The following is a 19,522-nucleotide window of genomic DNA, read 5'->3' on the forward strand; positions in this document are numbered from 1 at the left end:
TGAGCAGAATTTGAATATTGGTCTCTGTGTATACAAACAAAATTCACAAAGAAATTATAGCACTCCTTAAGGGACCTTATTTGTTAATGCTAAGAGAGGCTGCAGCAAGAAGAAAACCGCGGCACATGGTTTTGTTAATTATCGCCCTCCCCCGTACCCAAAAGAGCGAACAGCGTAAGGCCATAGAAACAGCGTAAGGACATGCATTTCGTAAAGGATGTTTTCTCTCGCTTGCACTAATCCTGCGGCCCTAGCTCAGGAGGGGTGTTTTCCTGAAGGCACCGGGAGGGACTGCTCGAAAATTTGTCTCTGTTTGTTCCACGGCAGATAACTGTCAAAGTTTTGGGGGAGCTAAGAAGAAATATATATATGCCACAAATATATGAAATGAAAAAGGGAACCAAAGGCCAAAACCAAGAATCTCCCAAAAGAAATAAAATGAAACGAGGTTTCGTGGGAAAAACAGAATGGGGGGAGGGAGAGGAAAAAAGTAACGCCGGAGCCCGCGGGTGGGAGCTGGCGGCAGGTCCGTGCGGCGGGGGCGGCCGGGGCCGGCCCAGGCAGCGGGGAGCAGGCCCCGAGGGCGCGGCCCTGCGGCGGGAGGCTCGGGGGCAGCCGGGGGGGCGGCAGAAGGCCGACACGGGTCTGGCTGTGGGTGCAGATATCCCCTCGGGGGGCCGCGGCAGAGCCGGGGCTTTCACCCACAGCCGAGAAATCAGCGCTGGGCTACCGCTCTCCCCAGGCGGGCCGAGGTGCTTAGGGAGAGCAGCGAGAAGCCCGGCCGCCACCCCAAAGGCGCAGCTCCGGCCTCCCGGCGGGCCGCGCCCGGCCCGCGGAGCGCCGCGCACCCGCGCACGGCCGGGGCACCCTTCCTCTCCGCAACGGAGGGTACCGGTGGCGCGTTTCAGCCCGGCGTCGAGCAGCAGATTGCCGCAAGCGCCCCGACGCCGCGCACGGCGGGCGCGGCCGGCCGGGGCGAGAGCCGACATTGACCTCTGCCGCCTGCGCGGCCGCCGGCGCACGGACCTGCGCGGCCGCGGAAGCGCCGCACGGCGGCCCCGGCGCGGAGCCGGCGCGCAGGTCCCCGGCGCGGCCGCGGGCAGCTGCGCAGGCCGCGGCTTGGCCCCGGCGTTGGGGGCTCCGGCAGGGAGCCGCCCCTGCGCGTGGGCTCGGCCCCCGCGGGCCTTCCGCGCGCGGCCGCCTCGCACAACTCACGGGTCTGCGCGCCCGCGCCCGCCCGCCCCCCGCGGCGTCGCGGCGAGCCGAGCCTCGGAGCCTGCGTGGAAACACAAGGGTTACTGGGCACACAGTTTAAGGTAGATTTCATATTTATTTAAATATTTATCAAGTACTCAAAAATGTATTACACTTGAGCATACAAAATGAATCCAGTTTCTAATCAGGATGGTTGAAATCCTTGTATTAGACTTTTACCCTTTTTAATTTTCTCTCTACTGTCGAAATGGTTTGTCTCTGTAGCTGAGCTTGCTCAGGGTGGGCTGAGATGGCGAGGAGGGAGGAAAAAGAAGGTTATGTTAAGAAAACATTAGGCTTTGGAGTAACTGTCATGCAAACCAACTTGTCTTTGTCAGACTAAAAATCTCTGTATATTCCAGTTGTTAAGGATTTTTTTTAAGCGAGCCTTTGTCTTGTGCTGGCCTGGAGCACCAGGGAACACTGGGTTTGGAGGAAAAACAACCCTTTTCTGTGTTTTTTTTCTTTCTACTTTTCCCCGAGAAATCGCCCACGTTTCTAGCTTTCACCACCCCCTCCCCCGCAAATTAAAAAAGGAAGAAAAGAGGGAGTGAAGAGAGGGAAGTCGACAGAAAATAAGGAACACCAATCGTGCAATTTCACAGCAATATCCCCTCAACCCTATTCCTCCTGCAGCATTTTTCAATCGTTTTGACAGCAGACACTGATAAATAATGGTCATACTTGACTTGTTAAGCAAAAAGCGTCCCTTTTATCAGGAGCTTATACTTAAAGTACAGGTCACTTCAACAATCTCAACAACGAGGCTTTGGTATACAGCACTTTCTTTTTATTATTTTTAAAAAATAATAGAACTCAGCAAAAAGCCTGAGCTCCCGGTTCTTTAGATGTCTTAACATTATGTCAGATCATGCCTAGAGTAATATCACTTTTAAGGGCAAGGGATGGGGGGGGGGGGGGGGGAGAGAGAGCCTCTAACGTTATCAACTGAAAGCTAAGGCATCGAACTAGCCCTGATATAGTTGTTGAAACGGAAATTTACAAGCTGGTCGTTAATACTTGCAATAAAATATCACACTGATTTTATTGAATCACGACCTGCTTCGCATGCAATATTTTATTTCAGGTATTTTAGCTGCTAACTTGTAAATATTTAAAAGAGGGAACTTTGTTCATTATTTAATATTATTATTATTATTATTATTATTATTATTTTCTCTATTCCAAACGCTTATTTAGTGAAATAGTCCTGAAGATATAATAATTCTACATATGGCGCTTTTATTTCACATAATATTTAAGAAAAAAAGGACAAAAACGACATAGAATTAGACATATAATTCAAAGACCACGGTACAACCTTTTCTTTTTTTCTTTTTTTCTTTTTTCTTTTACTTCAGCAAACAAAAAAATAGAGTCAAATGACATGAAAAGTGGCAAGTCTTCCGATAATAAATAATAAATTACTTTATAATTTTGCAATGCAAGAGCAAACAAATAGGGTGGGTTTTTTTCTTTTTTTCTTTTTTTCTTTTTTTCTCTTTATTTCTAGAGAGAGAGAGAGAAAGAGACAGAGAGAGAGAGAAAGAGAGAAAAACAGTCGTTTTAACCGATGACTATACACATCTTTGGGGGAGGGGAAGGTTCTTGGACGGACACATTTCAAACACAATCCCGAGACGCTTTGTGGCAAAATAGAGGTATACCTTGTTGCAATGCTTTTATAAATCGGTTCTTAAAGAGGAATTAAAAACCTATTTTTTAATCGCTTCAGACTTGATAGAGGATGGATCTCAACCAAACAAAAATCAAAACCCCGCTACAGTACATGCTATAAGAGACCCAGGAAACAACGCCTTGTTAAGAGTCAACCTAAAAAAAAAGAAAGAAACCACTGCAAACCGCTGCAGCTCCACCTTCCTGCAATGAATCTTTCAACAATGCGGGACTAAATCGTCTCTTTCCTGATGATGGAAAACCTACTGGAGCTCCTTTTGGCAAGGCAATGACCAATATAGAAACAGCACCATTCGAGTTAGGATGGACTAGATAGAAAGTCCCTCTACCTTGGTTTCTTTCTAAGATGTGCAGTCAAATGAAAAGAATTTATTCACTTTTTTTTGAGATCCACGAGTACAAATCCTCTACGTTTTGAAAACGTCTTTTCGATCCTCCTCTGATCATTGAATAGCGCGGGTTTTTGTTTTTGTTTTATATTAATTCTAGTAAGATCCCATGATTGTCTTCACAGTGTTGCTACCATATTACCTTGTCATTTCAAACAAGACTCCGTTCATTTCATGGAGCGGTTCTTTGCTAGGTTCATTACAGGGTTGTTAAATAATTTTCCCCCTAAATTCGGAGTCTCAACGTGATCACTTTCCCACTCTCTCCAACGGGGTGAGGGTAAGGGCAGAAACAACAACAACAGAAATCTGAATGAATGTTCCTCATGCCTCAATAGGACTGGCTACCATGCTGTTGGGTGTATCTGGGAGCTGAGAGGACATTGATGCTACTTCACTTCCAGTAGAATTGGAACCAGGTCCTCCTTCTGAAAAATTAACCTGCCAAAAAAAAGAAGAAAAATAAGAAAAAGAAGAATTGTTACAACAGTAACAATCAAAGAAAAGTAGCAGGCGAGGCAAAGAAGATTGCAAAAATATACAGGCATGCAGCCGAATGGCCTGATGCATCTCAACAGGAGGCTGTGTGACTGTTGCTTGTTTAGTTTCCCCACTGACTTTGTTGGAGTCTTCTTCAGGCCTTCAGTCAAATAGCCGAAGAAAGCAGATTAGGAAAAAAAAAGATAGAAAAATCAAGCAAATAAACAAACAACCATTTTAATGAGGCCTTCTTCCACATCTTGCAAGAGTGGCGGTCCCAACAGGATGTTCTAGTCAATTATTTAGGAGCTGATGTGTTTTCTGACACGAGACTGCAAGGTTACTTTTTCCCCTTTTGTGCACATACTACACTAAACCTGGGACAAATATCCAGGAGCAGAAGATACCTTCCTTTAAACAAACCATCATCTCTTTCTAACAAGAGTCAGTTGGATAAAAAAAAGGTGATGCTTTCCCATCCTAGCATGCCCTGCAGCTCTCATTAGTTCGGGGTCAGCCTTGGGAAGAGAGGTTTGAAGGGTGGACCCTGGCTCATCCACAAGCAATTCCCTGGCACCTATTTAACTGGCCCTTTCCAGATTAGAGACGTGCAAACAGCGCCTTGAATAGTCGCTGAGCTATCTGTTCTGTCCACAATTCTTTAACTATTTGTCTACATGAGGCACAAAAAATATCGACATCCATCTGTCTATCCATATGCATGTGTATATTTGGGATATCCACCTTCAGTTCTGCTTTTAGACCTACTCTTTAGAAAACACTACATCAAAGCTTTTAAAGTCTCCTGTTTTGTTAAGGCACAATAAGTAAGGTAGCCGAAGGAGATCAATTTTTCTTGAGTCCGCTTGACAGCTTAATTAAAGCAGGAAAAACAGTGGCTGCTCTGGAGGAAAGATGCTGCAAGCAGTCCTGCCGCTGTGCTCTGGAGCATGCGAGTGAGCACGGTGTGTCGGGGGGAGCACGCTGCAGCCTGCGAGTAGGCAAAAAAAAAGGAACCCTGGAAAAGAGTGGGATACTAAGCTGAAACTGTTTGAAAACATTTCTTGACATAGCTACAAGCCTTTATTTTTTGTTGATGCATGTTGATGAAAAACACCCAACAGATCAAAAAATGGTCTATATATTGATGTTGCATCATTAGTTATTATTTTGAATCACTGAAAAACCATACACAACGTACCTTATTATTTTAAAGATCTGGTTTTAACACACTTAGGCCAGGAAATTGAGTTAAGGTTGAACTTCTGTCCTTAATTCACCTTGTTGGGCCTAAGTATTGCAGATGATATGGTCCCATATGAGCTGCCAAATGACGTAGGCATAAGGAAGTGAGTTAAGAACAGAATTTATTCTAAAAATGTCTGTTTTCTCTTGGCTTAAGGCAGTTCATCGTATTGTTTGGCTTTTGCATTTGACTACGTACTAACAATTCCCTTTCTGAAGCACAACATATATATGTCAGATATATATATATGTATGTATGTATGTATATGTTTACATACATACATATGTGTATATATGTGTATCTACATCTACACAAAGTTATATCCAGAGGTACATGCGTAAAACAAGGATTTCAACAATTTAGTTAAACTATTCATGTTTGTGTGAGAAAACAAGGACACAGGCTGTAGGACACAGGCTGACATTACAATCACATATTTAAAATCCATCCTATATTTTAAAGCTGAATTTGGCTGGGGGGGGGGATCGAATTTTAGAAACTGCTTTCATAAATATATATAAAATTAAATGACACGTGAAGAATATTTTTGTTCCCCGGATACAGGTGATTTCAGTTTTCAGGAGTATGCGAGCTGAATTAGTTTCAGACTTGGGTCGGGCCTTGTCCAGATTCCCCTTAAATCAACAAGAACTCTGCTATCGACTATGGTAGGTTTCGCATCGAGCCCTACTAAATCGGTTGAATTCACTGCATTTACACATTGTCGTAATGCCCACCTCGTCGTGTGCGGAAAACTCGGCTAGTCTGAATTGCTTCATCTCTCTGAGGGCATCCGTCAGCTTTGGAGAATCCCCAGTGGCTCTGCCCCCGGGTAGACACTGGCCTATTCAGGCTGGGAACTGACACTTACTAGTTGCTGAAAAGCAGGTTGATCTATGTCACTCTGCAATGCGAAGTCACTCAGTACTTTCCAAGGCGGCTGGTAACTCTGCACCTCCACTGGGTTCGCCTGTAAACCACCATCATGTCTCTCAGGACTAGCAGCCACCATCGGAGTTCCTGTCATCCCTTGGATATTCTGTAAACAGCCCAGCAAAAGATGTTAATGAGCTTGGTTAACTTTATTGTATATAAGCGCTGAGTCAATAAACTGCTTTCTATCTTATCTATACAGTCGCTTGTATTTGCTTTGTTAATCTGCTGTGAATGTCTTACTCTATTCTGCTCTAGGTCAGCCTATTTCTACCCGCTGCATTTATCACTGTGGAAGTTTACTTTCTTTTCCTTTAATCCTCGTATTTTTCTCAAGGCATTGAAAAGAAAAAAAAGACTTCTTAAACGCGAGCAGTCTATCTTGGCCGCCGATGCACGGCTCGGCACAAGAAATGGTTAATCATGCCGCCTTTCTATCTCGCATCCAGGCTGGTTTTGTTCTGCGTGACCTTAACTGGATCATATATCCACAGCACGGTAAACCTGGGGTACGTTAGTACTGCTCTCTTTCAAAAAGAAAAACACAAGGAAAAAGAAAGCCCCAACCCTCCCAGTATGCCCAGTGGTACGGCCACTGTGTACAAAATAACTCCAAGCCTCGACGAATAGATTGTTCAGGCGAGTTAATAACATCGTGTTTTATTGCATTCCAACAGGGTAAAATGAAACTCCTTAAATTCCACTTAACTAGGCAGCCTTATGAATTAATAGTCATTCTCAGGTCAGTCAATATACAGAGGGAGAATAACAGACTCTTCTTCAAGTGGGCTAAAAACAACAAGGAAAAAAAGTTGGTTTAAAATGGAGACGGCCAGGTTGCTATGCTGAATCCAGAGCTTTCCGCCTATTTGCACCACGCGCGAATACCCACAGACACGAACTCAGTATTTCTACGGGAGAACTATATATATATTAAATAATCTGTACGCACGGTGATAAATCCAACCCCTTCTATCGCATTCCTCTTTTTCTACAGTACATGCACTGACAGACACACACATACAGATTACAGTATATAAAATGCTAAGAAAATACATCAGATTTCACTTTTACTCCTGGGTTTTACTTCTGGGTTTACTCCTGTGTAAAACCATGGAAGAAAGCAAATGCGTCTTTTTCCCCTCAAGGAGTCCTTTGCATTTGCAATATAAATATCACACAAGGCTAGGCTTATTACATCCCATAAGCTCTGCAGGGCACAATTCATGCTGCAGAGACGTTAGTCTAATCCACACCGACTCCTCAGCCCCACAAAAAGACATGTGTTCGCTTGAGCCGCCTATATCGGCTTCTCGCTGTGGTCTGCTTTAATTGCACTGATAACAGAACGAACAGATAATATTTAAGCTGTATTAGGTTGTTTGTTTTAGCGGAGCTCCCACAAAATCAAAAGCGTCAAACCAGCCCCCAAAGGCTGGCCAGGCTGGACTTAGCCTACGCGTTTCTCCTTCGGGAAGGAAGGCTGCGTACGGGTCAGAGGCTGAAGCCACTTACAGTTTTGTCATTGGGTTGCTGTTGCTGAAGCTGCTTCATCATAATGCTCCTTTTTTTGTCCTTGCATCGCTTGTTTTGAAACCAAACCCTGATGACCCTCGGGCTGAGGCCAGTCATTTCTACCAGTTGCTCTTTCATGAGGGCGTCAGGTCTGGGGTTGGCAGCGTAGCAGGTCCTCAAGGTGTGAAGCTGTTTTTCATTAAGGACAGTCCGGACTCGGGTGGTCTTCTCGGGCTGCTTGTGGACGTGGGGTCGCAGAGCTGGCTGTCTGGCAGAGATAGGTTCTGCTGTAAGGGAAGGGGAAGGAAGGAACAGGATCCCCGTAAGTAGGAGGCAGGGAGTCTGCAGAGGCGATGAATTTAAGCGAGTGGGTTAAGGGGAGGCGGTTGGGGGGGGTGTTGATGAACCCTCTTTCAAAGGCCATTCAAGCAGTCAGCTCCATCGGAGCTCCTGCAGCCTCCTCTTCTTCATGCGCTGGTGGAGTGACAGGACTGACATTTCTGACTCCAGAGATAATTAATTTGCAAGGCCCCCCCCCCCCAAACCCTTAATGACAGAAGCTTGAACCTGTATGAGCTTTGACAGGGGAGGGAGAGATCGCTAAAGTGTGCGTGCGCTAGGAAAGGAGGGGGAGGATTTTACGTACTTGTTTCATGACAAATCACCAAAACAGATTTTTGGCCCGAAAATTAATAAAAGAATACTTTTAAAATTAATCTTAATTCGAGTCTGCTTCTTGCATGCTGGATCTAACGCAGTTTTGCCAGAGGCTACAATGACGTGCAACAGCTCCCAGCAGTTTGATGTTTCCAAATCAAAGCAAAACAAGCCAAAATCCGCTGCGCCGTGATCGTGGTAGAAAATCTCGTGGGAGACCCATATCCGAGAGCTCGGGAGGCAGGGGTCTATTTTAGAAAACGAAGGTGCCAGGTGAATTTGTGTCAACTTTTGATGAACACTCAAAAAATACGAATGTTTAGCCAATTCTTTAAAAGGGGAGCAAGCCTAGCAACTCATGCAAACCGTCAAGAAATGCAAACCAACGGGTAATGTCACATCAAGAGCTAAATACATTCGTGTGACTCTGCTGTTCTGCAGTGTGTTATGTAGCTGTAGCTATCTAGATGTAACTTGACCCAGCCAAGGGAAAAATAAAAACACTACTTTTTTTTCCCTAAAAGCTTGGCTGACTAATATTCAAAGGTGTTCAGTTTTCTACAGCCGGGTTTCGACCCCTCTGATTATAAGAAGGAAACAGTAAATTCGATGAAGACAATAAGAATGCTTCACATGTTAGCGGGGTGGTACCTGCAGACACATCGCCTCCGAGACCTGCACAAACAGGCTGCTGGGAGCGCGCGCAGCCTCTCTAAAGCTCCGTACCGAGCAGCTGCGTGACTTCTCGCTGTATGTATATCTGCTACTTGAAAGGAGCTCAAAGCGGGAAACGCGCCCGTTTGAACATGGCTGTGCTTGTAAATAACTTTTCCAGTTACAGTTACTTGCACAGCAATATTCCCTGCCGTCCTTGCTTTGTCTACCCTCCTTTGCCTGGGACAGACGTGCCTTTTCCTAAGCTAAGCCTCGCTGAGTAGCCAACGCGCATGTCGAGAGCTAAAAGTGCGAGTAAACTTATAAGGTGTGTCGAGTCTGAAGCAACAATGCTGAGTTTTAAGAAGAAATTCTCATCAAATCACATAATGCGTTTCGAGAAGGCAGAGTCACTTCAAAAGGCAATTACCGAAGATTAGCTTGTTGACAGTTCTAAATTACAGCCTGCCTGCTCGCCCGTAGTTATGAAGTCTGGCTCTTTCGGGACCCCGCTTCCACCGGCGCTCAAAACAGCTTCTCCGCGGAGCGGAGTGAGAAGGGATCTGGCTCCCAGCTGTCCCAGGTCCCAGGGGGAAACCGAGGCACCCTGCGTGCCGGCCGCGCGGGGACGCGCCGCCCCACGGGACGCTCCGCCGCCCCCGCCCCGCGCGCACGTCGCGCCCGGCCCCTTCTGCCGCAGCGCGGCCGCGGCCGCTGCGCACCCCGCGGTGCACGGGGCGCCCCGCCTCGCCGCCTGCCCTCGGGGGCGGCGGCGCTGCCCGGCGCCCGGGCGCTGCCCTCGCGGCGGAGCCGGCGCGGCGAGAGGGGCAGCGGCGGCCGGGCGCCCCGCAGGGCGCCGGGACGGGCGGAGGGCGGCGGGGCGGCGGCGCCGGGCGGCACGGGGCGCCCGCGGGGGCCGGGGCGGGCGGGCCGGGGCAGTACCTGCCATCTGCAGCGGTCTGGCGGGGTGCAGCGGGCTGAGGGGGTCGCCCGCGCCCAGGCTGGCCCTCTCCACCACGTCGTGGTCCGCCCGGCAGAAGAGGCCGTCCTCCCGCAGCGCGAATTCATCGCCGGGGATGAGCTGGCGGCTGCAGGCCACGCAGCGGAAGCACTCGATGTGGTACACCTTGGAGCGGGCGCGCATCACGAAGTCGTTCTTGCTGAAGCCGATGCTGCACTTGGCGCACTTGATGCCGTATAACCTGAGCAGGGCCCGGCCCAGAGAGAAGAGGAAGGGAGGGAAGGAGGGAGAGCACGGGAGGGGGAAGGGGAGGGCAAGGGAGGAGGTGGGGGGAGAAGAAAGAAAGGAAGGGGAAAAAAAGAAAGAGAGAGGTTTTCACTCCCGCTCATGGGCAGCCCCGTGGCCCCACTTAGACGCGCCACACGCAGCTCACTGGTTAAACAAGCCTTTAAAATACAGAAGCCGGCAGGGGAAGGGAATAAAACGGATGCAGTTACTGCCCGTGCCCAGATGCCCCTGCTGTGAAAGGCAGCGGGGATCCGGACACCCCGGTGAGCAGAGAGGGGAAAGGAAGGGAGCGGCTGGAGTGGAAGGAGAGGGGGGGGGAGAAACACAAAACCCGAAAATCCCCTTTCCCAAGGAGATGCCGACCTTCTCCCCTCACCCCAGAGCCCGGGCTGCACAAGGCAAGGGGACACCCCTGTCCTCTCCCTCCCTCCGGGACGGCGGACGGTCCTGACTTAGCCTAGCCCGGAGCTGAACCAAGCCGCCCGGGTGCAAAGGGGAAAGGCGAGGCTGGCAGGGCTGACAGACCCTGACACTGCTTTCCCTCACACAAATGCGCTAGCCTCGCGAAATGCTGTTATTTCTGTGCGGAACCCACTCGGGACTTGTGCCACTGCAGGCACGCTCGGGGTCCCGGCCGCTCGCCCTCCGGGACGCAGCAGAGGTGGCTCTGCTGGGGACCACGACTCTTCCCACTACCCTTTTCCACTACGTTTTTTTCTATATGCAAGTAAACACACACACACACACACACCCCCATCTATATATATGCACACTCACATATATATTAGTGTAACTCGCCTCCTCCCGCCGCCTTGCTAAAGTGCATTTTCAATGCTTTGGCTTTACAAGCCTTCTCATAATTCAACCTTACAACTCCTTCTCCCTTCCTTCTGCACGCTCCCACCTTGAACCGGGAGCTCAAGCCTTCCAGCACGAATGAAAGGGAAACTTCTCGCTGACAACTCTGCACGGCAAATAATGGGTTTCTGGGGCCACACGCTGGAGCGGGTGGTGGGGCTCCTCGTCCCCCGCCGAGGAGAGGGGGGACAGTTCACCCGCCAGGAGATGAACACGAGAAAATGCCCCAGCTCGCTTTCCTACAGCTGCACAGCCTCGGCTCCCGCCGAATATTCCTCAGCCAACTCCCTCGGTTTTGAGCGGAACGAACATCATTCCGCGAGTAAATGTATCCGCACGCACACGCAAACACACACACGCGTATGCAACCCACGGAACCACAGGAGCTGCTCTTGAAATTGAACTAATATTCATACACACCGCTTTCCACTTCGTTAGAGATACAGTCTGTGATATATATTTGTGTGTATAGATGTTTATTTAGGCGCGTATTTAGGGCTTTTGTCTATAGAGCAGCACTCAGCTTATATGCAGACGCACCAGCTTCCAAATTATAACGTTCTGTGAAAAAAAATGACGGCTAAACCGCAAAAGAACAGAGTCATGGCCAAGTCTATGAATTAATAGGTACAAAAGTTAGGGGGGGATTGCCCACATGTCTGACAATTATATATTAGGTCAGAGTCTAATTCAAAGTCGACTTGCACATAATATATATCTCTTATTTTAAATATTGTAGCAAACGAAACTTATTGTGTAGAAACTTCAAAAAGTTGCAATTTTTTTGTTTAAACTCTGCTTGCTGAATTCTCGCAAGAGGTAAGTAAGCACATCTCGCTCCCAAACGTGTTCCTTTCTTTTGAAATTAGTGAAAGGACGACATTTAAAAGCACAGTTCCAAAGTGCACTTAGAAGTAATGCAAAAAGAGAGTGGCTTGTTTCTCATCATAGGAAAACTTTGAGAATAATCTCAAAACACAGCTTGAAGGAAACATCTGCTTGTGGATCATGCAATGGAGAAGGAAAGATTTTCTTTATTTCAATTCAGAATTACAAAGAAATTAGAAAGGTGTCTTAGGTGGGAGATATTTGCTCCTGAAACTTTCTGTAAACAAAACAGTGTCCGTACCTCAATGCAAAGTTCTGGTTTGGCAAACCCAGTAGACGATACTAAAACGGATCACCATGACCCAGGAGTACAAATAATAAACACACTCGAAATTCCTGCTTTGGTTTCTCTATAGTGTCAGGATTGGCAACTCTCACATTTTATCTGTTACCAGATTTTAATGTGAGGAAGGAAGCGGTTCCATTATCTAAATATACCCAATTGTTCGCGAACAGATGATGGGCAATTTGATCTGCTCTGTCTAATTCATCAGTACAGATAAGATAAGAAAGAAAAGGCAGTCAGATATCACCAAAGGGGTTAATATTTAAAAAGATTAAATGACAGTTATTTTAGAGAAGAAACATTCAGACTAGGTTTTAACCTTCCCATAAATGGATCCTTCCTTCTAAAAGAACTTCGGTTTTGTTTTTGTTTTGTTGTTGTTGTTGTTGTTTTATAGGCCTGGTTTAAATAGGTATGCTTGCCCATGTATTTATTTTTACAGCGTACATGCTTGAAGTGCCTTTCTTATGAATGCCATTGTGCCTTTGTAAAACACACAGAGATGCATTTCTCAGGTTGTGCTTAAAAGCGATCAGTTCCGTGTTGCTCGCAATCTCTACACTAGTGAAAACATTCTCTGTTTCATACGATTTCCCACTTTGTCAGAATCCCAGAATACATTGCCAAAATCCTCAGGATGGTCCCATATAGTCGCTAGCTCTTTCCGAATGTGTTTTTATTTATACAGAGATTTGCATTTTAATTTATGCAATTAAAAACTTGACGACTTGAACTTTTTTCCCTCATCTGTTTACCTTTGGGGCATTCACTTAAAAATATAACAATTGTCCTTTCACCCTCAGTATTTTTCCTCTTCCTGCCTCTCTCAGATTTATAAAGTCAAAAAAAAAATCTCACCGAATAATTAAACAACATAAATGGCGTACCTGATATAATCTCTTTTACAGTAGGTTTTGCCATCCCTAACAAAGCACGTACAGGTCTCGTCCAAATACTGATTACACTCTGCACACTTCAAACACGCCGCATGCCATTCCAAATCCGGAGAAACCCTCAGAATATACTGATCGTGAATTTGATTGCCGCAACCAACACATAGGGAAATCAGACGTTTTTCTGAAATGAAAATAAATACATGATTGACTAACCGTTTACTCTCCTACAGAGATAAACACACTTTTAGTGTCGTTCCCTTATAGGGCGTACTCTGGGAGTTTTTTTTTTTTTAAGAGTATTACACTTTTGGATGGTAATTGAAGTGTGCCATCAAAACCTTGCCTCGTTTAGAAAGGAGGCGGAACACATGTTAAAATGTAGATGTGAACAGTCTTCGGGGTGAAGGTCCTCCTTTCGCAAGCCTTGCTCGGAATCAAAACTCCAAACTCCCTCGTTGCTTTATGTTTATTTTATTGTTTCTTTGTCTGGATTCCTTTCCCTACGAAGAGAGTATCTATATATTTGATCTCATTTTTAAGAGGCTCTGATTGGAAACGTTGGACGCGTGGCTGGGTGCGCTTCCCATTCAGCCCTTTGCCATAGAAGACGGGACTCGAGCCTGCTAGCAAGAACAAGCATCATTACGGTTGTCACTTGCTCTCTTTTGCAAGTCTAATGCTAATTCTCCTAGACGGACTAGGTGCTGGAGAGTCAGACAGCCTCACTGCAGTCTAGCACGAGGAGAATTTAAGGCTCCGTGCCTGGAGATCCCGTCAAGATCCCGTCTGCTCCCCAAACTTTAAAATAGAGCAGGACCCCAGGCTATTAACATACAAGGCTACGAGGTTAAAACACAGCAAGCATGCAGGCATGGCAACAAAGGCACCTTCTCTACCATTCAAATGAAGTTCAGCTCTTTAGCAGTTCGCCTGCCTGAGACGATTACAATAGACAGCACATTTATTCCAACAACGGTAAAAATTCCGCCTTACTTTTTGGTGGGTCTCCCATGTCTCCCATATCTGTAAGAGGGTGTAATGTCCACAGTGAAATGGTGTACGGTTTCGTTTTAAGACCCCAAAGTAGATTTGAGAGCTGTCGCTAAGAAAAAAAAAGTAGCAATAATAATAACAACAAAAGAAAAAAATAGAGACTCGAAATGAAGAGGGGGAAAAAGAAAAAAAAAGGAAAAAAGCGCCACCACGAACGTGGGAGACGCTGTCAGCGCTGCGGAGCGCGGAGGGCGCTGGCGGCGGCGGCGGCGGGGTTCGGCCGCGCGGGGCGGCGGCGGCGGCGGCGGCGGCGGCGGCGGCGACGGCGGCGGCGGCAGTGGCGGCAGCGGCGGCAGCGGCGCGGCGATGCCGGACTGGGCGCTGCTCGCCCGGGCACTCGCCTCGCCCTTATCTCTTACTCAAACTTCTCTGCTCCAACTCAGCCCGCTCGCCATTGGCCTGACGTCAGGCGCGGGGACGTCACGCCTGCCCGGCGCCCATTGGCTGCGGCGGCGCGGCGCAGCTGTCCTGATTATCATATTTCAGCGCCGCGCGCCCCGGCAGCCCCGGCTCGGGCTCGCGGAGGCAACTTTTTTTTCGCTCCTCATTTGTATTTCCCTTTATACTTTCTTCTTGTCGCTCTTCCCTCGTTCCTCCTGCTTATCTCCCGCCACACCTTCCATTCTGCCCTCCCCGGGCCCATCCGTGCTCCTCCACCCCTTCCCCCTCCCCGGGTTCGCCATGCCCTATTTACCGTTTCCCTGTTTTGGGGGGCGGAAGGGGGGCTAATCCGGGTGTTTCCTTTCCTAGCATTTATCTTTCCTAGGCGGGAGAAATTGCTCCGGTTTGATTAGGCGAAGCTAGCCGGAGCAGGCAATGGCAGGACAGACTGGCTGGGTATAGCTCCGGCTACGAGATGCGATTGTTTATGTTTTCCTGCAGTCTCCTTCTCTCTTAAAATTGTGGATAAAAGCTTCATGTATTTCTGTTAAACACAAGAGCGAAGAAGGTACAAATATTTACCTTAAGTTGTCCTTGAGCACTCCCTCCATTCTATTGATGTCTTTTCCAAACCCTTTTCTTTCTTTCTTTCTTTCTTTCTTTCTTTCTCTCTTTCCTTCGTTCTTCATTTTTCTTTTTTTAAAATTTTAAATAGCGGTGTATCCTACGTTTAGACATTTTCCTAGGCTGACCACTAATGGAGATTCGCGCACGGAGAAGCGAAGAACTTCTGCCTCTCCCCGCGGAGAATCCTCTGAATTTCACACGAGAGGAGGAGAGAGGAGCCGCCGAGTGCGCAGCCTGCGCGGCGCCGCTCCCGGAGGTGGTGCGGGGAGCCCAGCCCCAGCGCCGCGGCCGGGCGCGGGGCGATGCGCAGCCTGCGCCCCGCTGCTCGCCCCCCGCAGCCCGGCCCGCCGCGCCGGGCACCGGCCTCTGCGGGGCTGCAGCAGCCGGTTATCTGACGGCTGCCCAAACCCGCCCAAATCCCACCGTTTCCGCGGGCACGGACTCCTTTGTGTGTCCCCCCGAAGGGCAGGCTCCCGTTAGGCTACACGCGGAATTTCTCTTAACCTGGGTGCGAAGAGGTGCCCGCTTCCCACCGTGCCCACCACAAGCCCTCCCGACCTCCCTCCCCGTCTTAAACGTCCCTTCAGAGTTTGCTTAGATCCCGTTTTTGTGTTCTGTTCCATATGGGCTGTTACACCGCCGTCATCAACGTAGTGTATAAGTGCCCTCCAATCAGTACTCATCAGGAAAATATATTTTTTCAAAGTCCTATTTTTTTAAGAGCAACCGACGAGGGTAGCGTTTTGCTGAGAGAGGGTCAAGGCCATATTTACGCGGAGTATATGCCCAGGGCGAAATCTTGTTGCAATGAATCAGCCAAGAAAAAGTTCTGAAACTTGTGTTTGTTGATGAGACAGCTACTAAACACGAGGTCTCTTTGGAGTCCTGACTTAGTTTGCAAGATGTTTTCCTTTGCAATATTCAGAAAGCAAATCACTCCCCGGTTTATTTCAAACAAGAAGTGGGACCCAGCACTGCCACTTGTAGAGATAACTGAGCTGTCTTGAAATGATCTCAAGATAGTGTCAGGAGGTAAAGATATGGCTGTAAACACACACAGTTACTTTACATATGCGACGTTTAAATAAACAGAGGGAAATGCAACTTTACTAGTTGTTCACTTGTACTTCGAGGAGACCAGCAATGTGTATATATGTGTATGTATGCATGCATTGATATATATGGATTTTCTCTCCATATATACATGTGTGTAGTTTATTTTGCTGTGTTTTAGCTGAATAAACCAAAAAGTAATTATCAAGAATTACTGCTGATGCTGGCGATTCCAGACAGCCTGACACGTGGTCGGGGAAAACCTTTAGTAATGGGCAATTTCACTTTAATCGACTTGAGCTCTGCTGTCTGCCCTGCTCGGCTCGCACGGGCAGGGCGAACGCTGCCGAGCCCGGGAGTCCCGCACCGGCCCGGCCGCCTCCTCCGCGGCCGCCGCTGCGCGCCTGGTCTCACGCGGAAAGGTATTTTCGGTGCTTGAAATTAGCGGGTGCCGAGAGCGACCGCGGCGCGGATTTTTGGCCGCCCGCAAGCGCTAGAGCCGCAGCGAGGAGGCTCCGGCTCTGCCCGCATCGTTTCGCCCTACCGAGCCGGCCTCTCCCGCCGTCCCCGGCGGCGCTGCGCGGAGCGGCGCAGCCCCCCCCCGCGGAGCAGCCTTGCGCAGCGCAGTGCAGCGCTGCGCGGGCCGCGGTGCGGGGCGCAGCCGGCGCCGAGCGCGCCCCGGCCCACGGCCCGCGCGGGCGCAGCGGCGACCTCTGCTGGCCGCGGGCGGCGGCCGCGGCTCTGCCGGAGTAGGCGCATTTCTGACCTTTTGTGCCTTGCTGCGCGACATTCTGCAAAAGTAATCCGCGCTGAAGGCGGCACGCTGAGAAACGCCCCCCCCCCCGGCCCCCCGGGTGACCCCGGCGCACTGCGGGTTGGCAAAAAAAACCAGTGTAGGTAATTTTATAGAGAGTCTAATCTCAGTGATCGAGAAAAGAATCCCTGGATTTTTTGAGAGACTTAAATATGGAAGGTGTTCTTCTGTGCGCCCTCCTATGCATTCTTCCCCATAGATGTTTTCATTTAATTTTAAAATGTGGCCTGATTAAAATAAATGTAGTTTATTCTGCCCCTTCCAGCTGTGAAATAATGCATCCTATTTCCCGGTGACACACCTTTGTTTGAAAATAACTCAGTTTGATTTTAAATCTGTTAACCCCCACCCCCTAACTTTTTTTTTTTAACCTACTACTTCTGGGAGAGGTGAATGCATTTTAAGCTTGATCTTTGCAAATGATGTGCAATAAGCGAGAAACCTGTCTCCGCCCCAACAAACCAGGATTGGGAAGAAAAGGAGGGCTTTGATCAAGGTTTTTTTCCCCCTCCTGTGCTACTGATTTGCTTACTGTGTATTCGATTCGCGTTCCCAGGAAGGCGAAGCTCTATATTTAGCCAGCATCAGAATCGGGTTTAAGGGAGTGGAATAATGAGTGGAACTGCCAGTTTCAATGAATAAGGTATTTAGAGAAAAACCCTGCCGAAGGATTTCTCTTTTATGATATCAATATACACGTGAATGGGAAGACATAAAACGGGATTTGTACGTATTTGAGACACTTCCGAAAGTATATGTTAATTCTATCTTATCCTTGCCTTTTTTTTCTTTTCTTATTTATTTACTTATGAGAAGGGGACTGAGGGAGTCTGCTAAAAGTCGGTGTTTCTACACAGCAATCAATAGCTTTCACCAGGTTCAGGGGCTCAAATGAGATTATATGCATTGGAGGGAAGGGAAGGGGAAAAAAAGCTAAACCAAACCCCAAACTGACAGCGGCGATTAACCCTTTCCATTCCGTAAATAACTGTTATCGATTTGGTCCTGAGTTTACTTAGCGATAAAAGCTACGAGGGCTCGAGAGGGGAAAGAAGAAAAATAGAAAAATAGTGATAACAATAATAAAAAAGCCAAACTTCTCTTTGGGAAATAAATAAAGAAGTAGTGCTGGTTTCGGAAAGGAGAGAGCCTTGCGCGTTGGGCTGGACGCCCTTGCCGACGAGGGCTGCTCAGGGCTGCGGTGCCCGAGCCGGGCTGCGGCGGCCCAGCCCCGAGGGCGAGCGGGGGCAGCGGGGGCCCCCTCCCGGCTCAGGGGGCTGGGGGGGCTCCCAAAGCCACCCCGCCAGGGACGCGGCCGGGAAATGCCCCAGGGGCTCAGACCTTCGGACCTGACATTGGGGACAGCAAAGTCCCTGCACTCAGGGCTATTCCGACTCCGGCTGGGGGGTTATTTTTGTCCCACTGCATCGTGATGGCTCGGTGTGGCCTCGCCCCTTGGGCAAACGAAAAGGCTACTTCAGTCAGCTTCAGTCTAAAACTTTTCTTGAGGGCGCTTTGGGCCAGAAAGATGTCTTTCGAAAAGATTCTGGGTTTGGACTCCCGAAGATACAAACTTCCTCTCACTGCCTTGCGGGATCCGGCGAGGACGTCAAAGCTGTGCCAGCGCAATGTGCGGAGGGGGGAAAGGGGTTTCGCATAAGGCTGAGACTGGAAGAAGTGCAGGGGGAAATCAATCATAAAATGTATGAGCTGCTCCGGAGTGTAGGCTTTGATTCATCTAGAGGTGTGCGATCTTTAATCTTCAAGTCTTAGCTACTGAATGTGAGGGAGAATTGTACCATAACAGCACTAAATCTATCAAAACACAAGAAAACCTGTCAGTGGGTTTCTGCGCGTCCAGGAAGCCTTCATGACTTAATAATACGATTCGGCTTATTAAATCGTGTTACCGCTTAAAAAATGCCATCCTTTCCCGCCCAGAGTCCTATCTGAGAGCACTAAATCTATCACTGGAGTGGCCAGCTACACCGGCCCCTCTTCAACCCAGGCAGAAATGGGCAAACTGTAACGGGAAATACAGGCAGGCGAGTAAAGTCTTTGGCAGTTGGGGAAAAATAAACGGCCAAAAATTTGGGAGGAAAATGCCAAAAGATACTAAGAAGGTGTCAGAGCCCGGGTCGGGAGCGAGCAGTCCGGGACGAGACCCTGCGCGGGGAGCTGGAAAGCCCAATTTCTCTTCAGCCTTGACTCAGGCTCTGCAGATGCAGCCAAACACCGAGGGCGAGCCGGATCAGGGATATTTATTGCTTTAAACTTTCCCCTTTGTTATCTTCCCCATGTCAGGAAGCGTACGAGGAAAGGAAATACAGCGCGGATTTTGTCTCCGGGGTGAGCAAAAACCTCTGGGTAGCGAGGCAGTTCAAGGCCCTGTTTTCAGCCCTCGCCCCAGCAGGGCTCCCGCGGGCCGGGATCGGGCCCTTCCGCGCTGTCCCCCCGCAGCCCGAGGGGGCCGGAGGGGACAGCGAGCCGCCCGCGCCGCTCTGCGGGCCCGGCCTGCCTCGGGGACCGGCTGCCGGCGCAGGGGACGCCGCGGAGCAGGCGGCTCGCCGAGGGGAAAACTCGCCTCCCGC

At 48.7% G+C, this 19,522-nt stretch overlaps 1 protein-coding gene across 3 annotated transcripts; it reads right to left on the reverse strand.

Annotated features, from left to right (window-relative positions):
• Window positions 1-1,310: 1,310 nt before the first annotated feature.
• Window positions 1,311-14,287, reverse strand: LOC112983995 (insulin gene enhancer protein ISL-1). Of its 3 annotated transcripts, none has more exons than XM_064500084.1 (6): window positions 13,997-14,287; window positions 12,995-13,184; window positions 9,769-10,028; window positions 7,516-7,799; window positions 5,939-6,106; window positions 1,311-3,782 (listed from the first exon to the last, which is right to left on the reverse strand). In XM_064500084.1, exons 1-6 carry the CDS (start codon window positions 14,022-14,024, stop codon window positions 3,666-3,668), a joined length of 1,047 nt encoding a protein of 348 aa, XP_064356154.1. In that variant the 5' UTR covers window positions 14,025-14,287; the 3' UTR covers window positions 1,311-3,665. The 3 variants fall into 3 exon arrangements, with proteins under 3 accessions (XP_064356154.1, XP_064356153.1, XP_064356155.1); XM_064500083.1 differs by having other exon boundaries at window positions 7,516-7,802; XM_064500085.1 differs by lacking the exon at window positions 1,311-3,782 and adding an exon at window positions 3,796-5,144 and having other exon boundaries at window positions 7,516-7,802.
• Window positions 14,288-19,522: the final 5,235 nt, after the last annotated feature.

This window comes from Dromaius novaehollandiae, chromosome W, assembly GCF_036370855.1.
Source record: "Dromaius novaehollandiae isolate bDroNov1 chromosome W, bDroNov1.hap1, whole genome shotgun sequence".
Lineage (NCBI taxonomy): Eukaryota > Metazoa > Chordata > Aves > Casuariiformes > Dromaiidae > Dromaius > Dromaius novaehollandiae.

Bases quoted from the DNA above. Each gene is read 5' to 3' on its own strand.
- LOC112983995 (XM_064500083.1), bottom strand. From the start codon at position 14,024: ATGGGAGACATGGGAGACCCACCAAAAA. The intron at 7,803-9,768 runs GTACTGCCCCGG...CTTCCCTTACAG, and splicing joins CAGACCGCTGCAGATGGCAG to CAGAACCTATCTCTGCCAGA. The intron at 3,783-5,938 runs GTAAGTGTCAGT...TTTTTTTGGCAG, and splicing joins AACCTGCTTTTCAGCAACTA to GTTAATTTTTCAGAAGGAGG.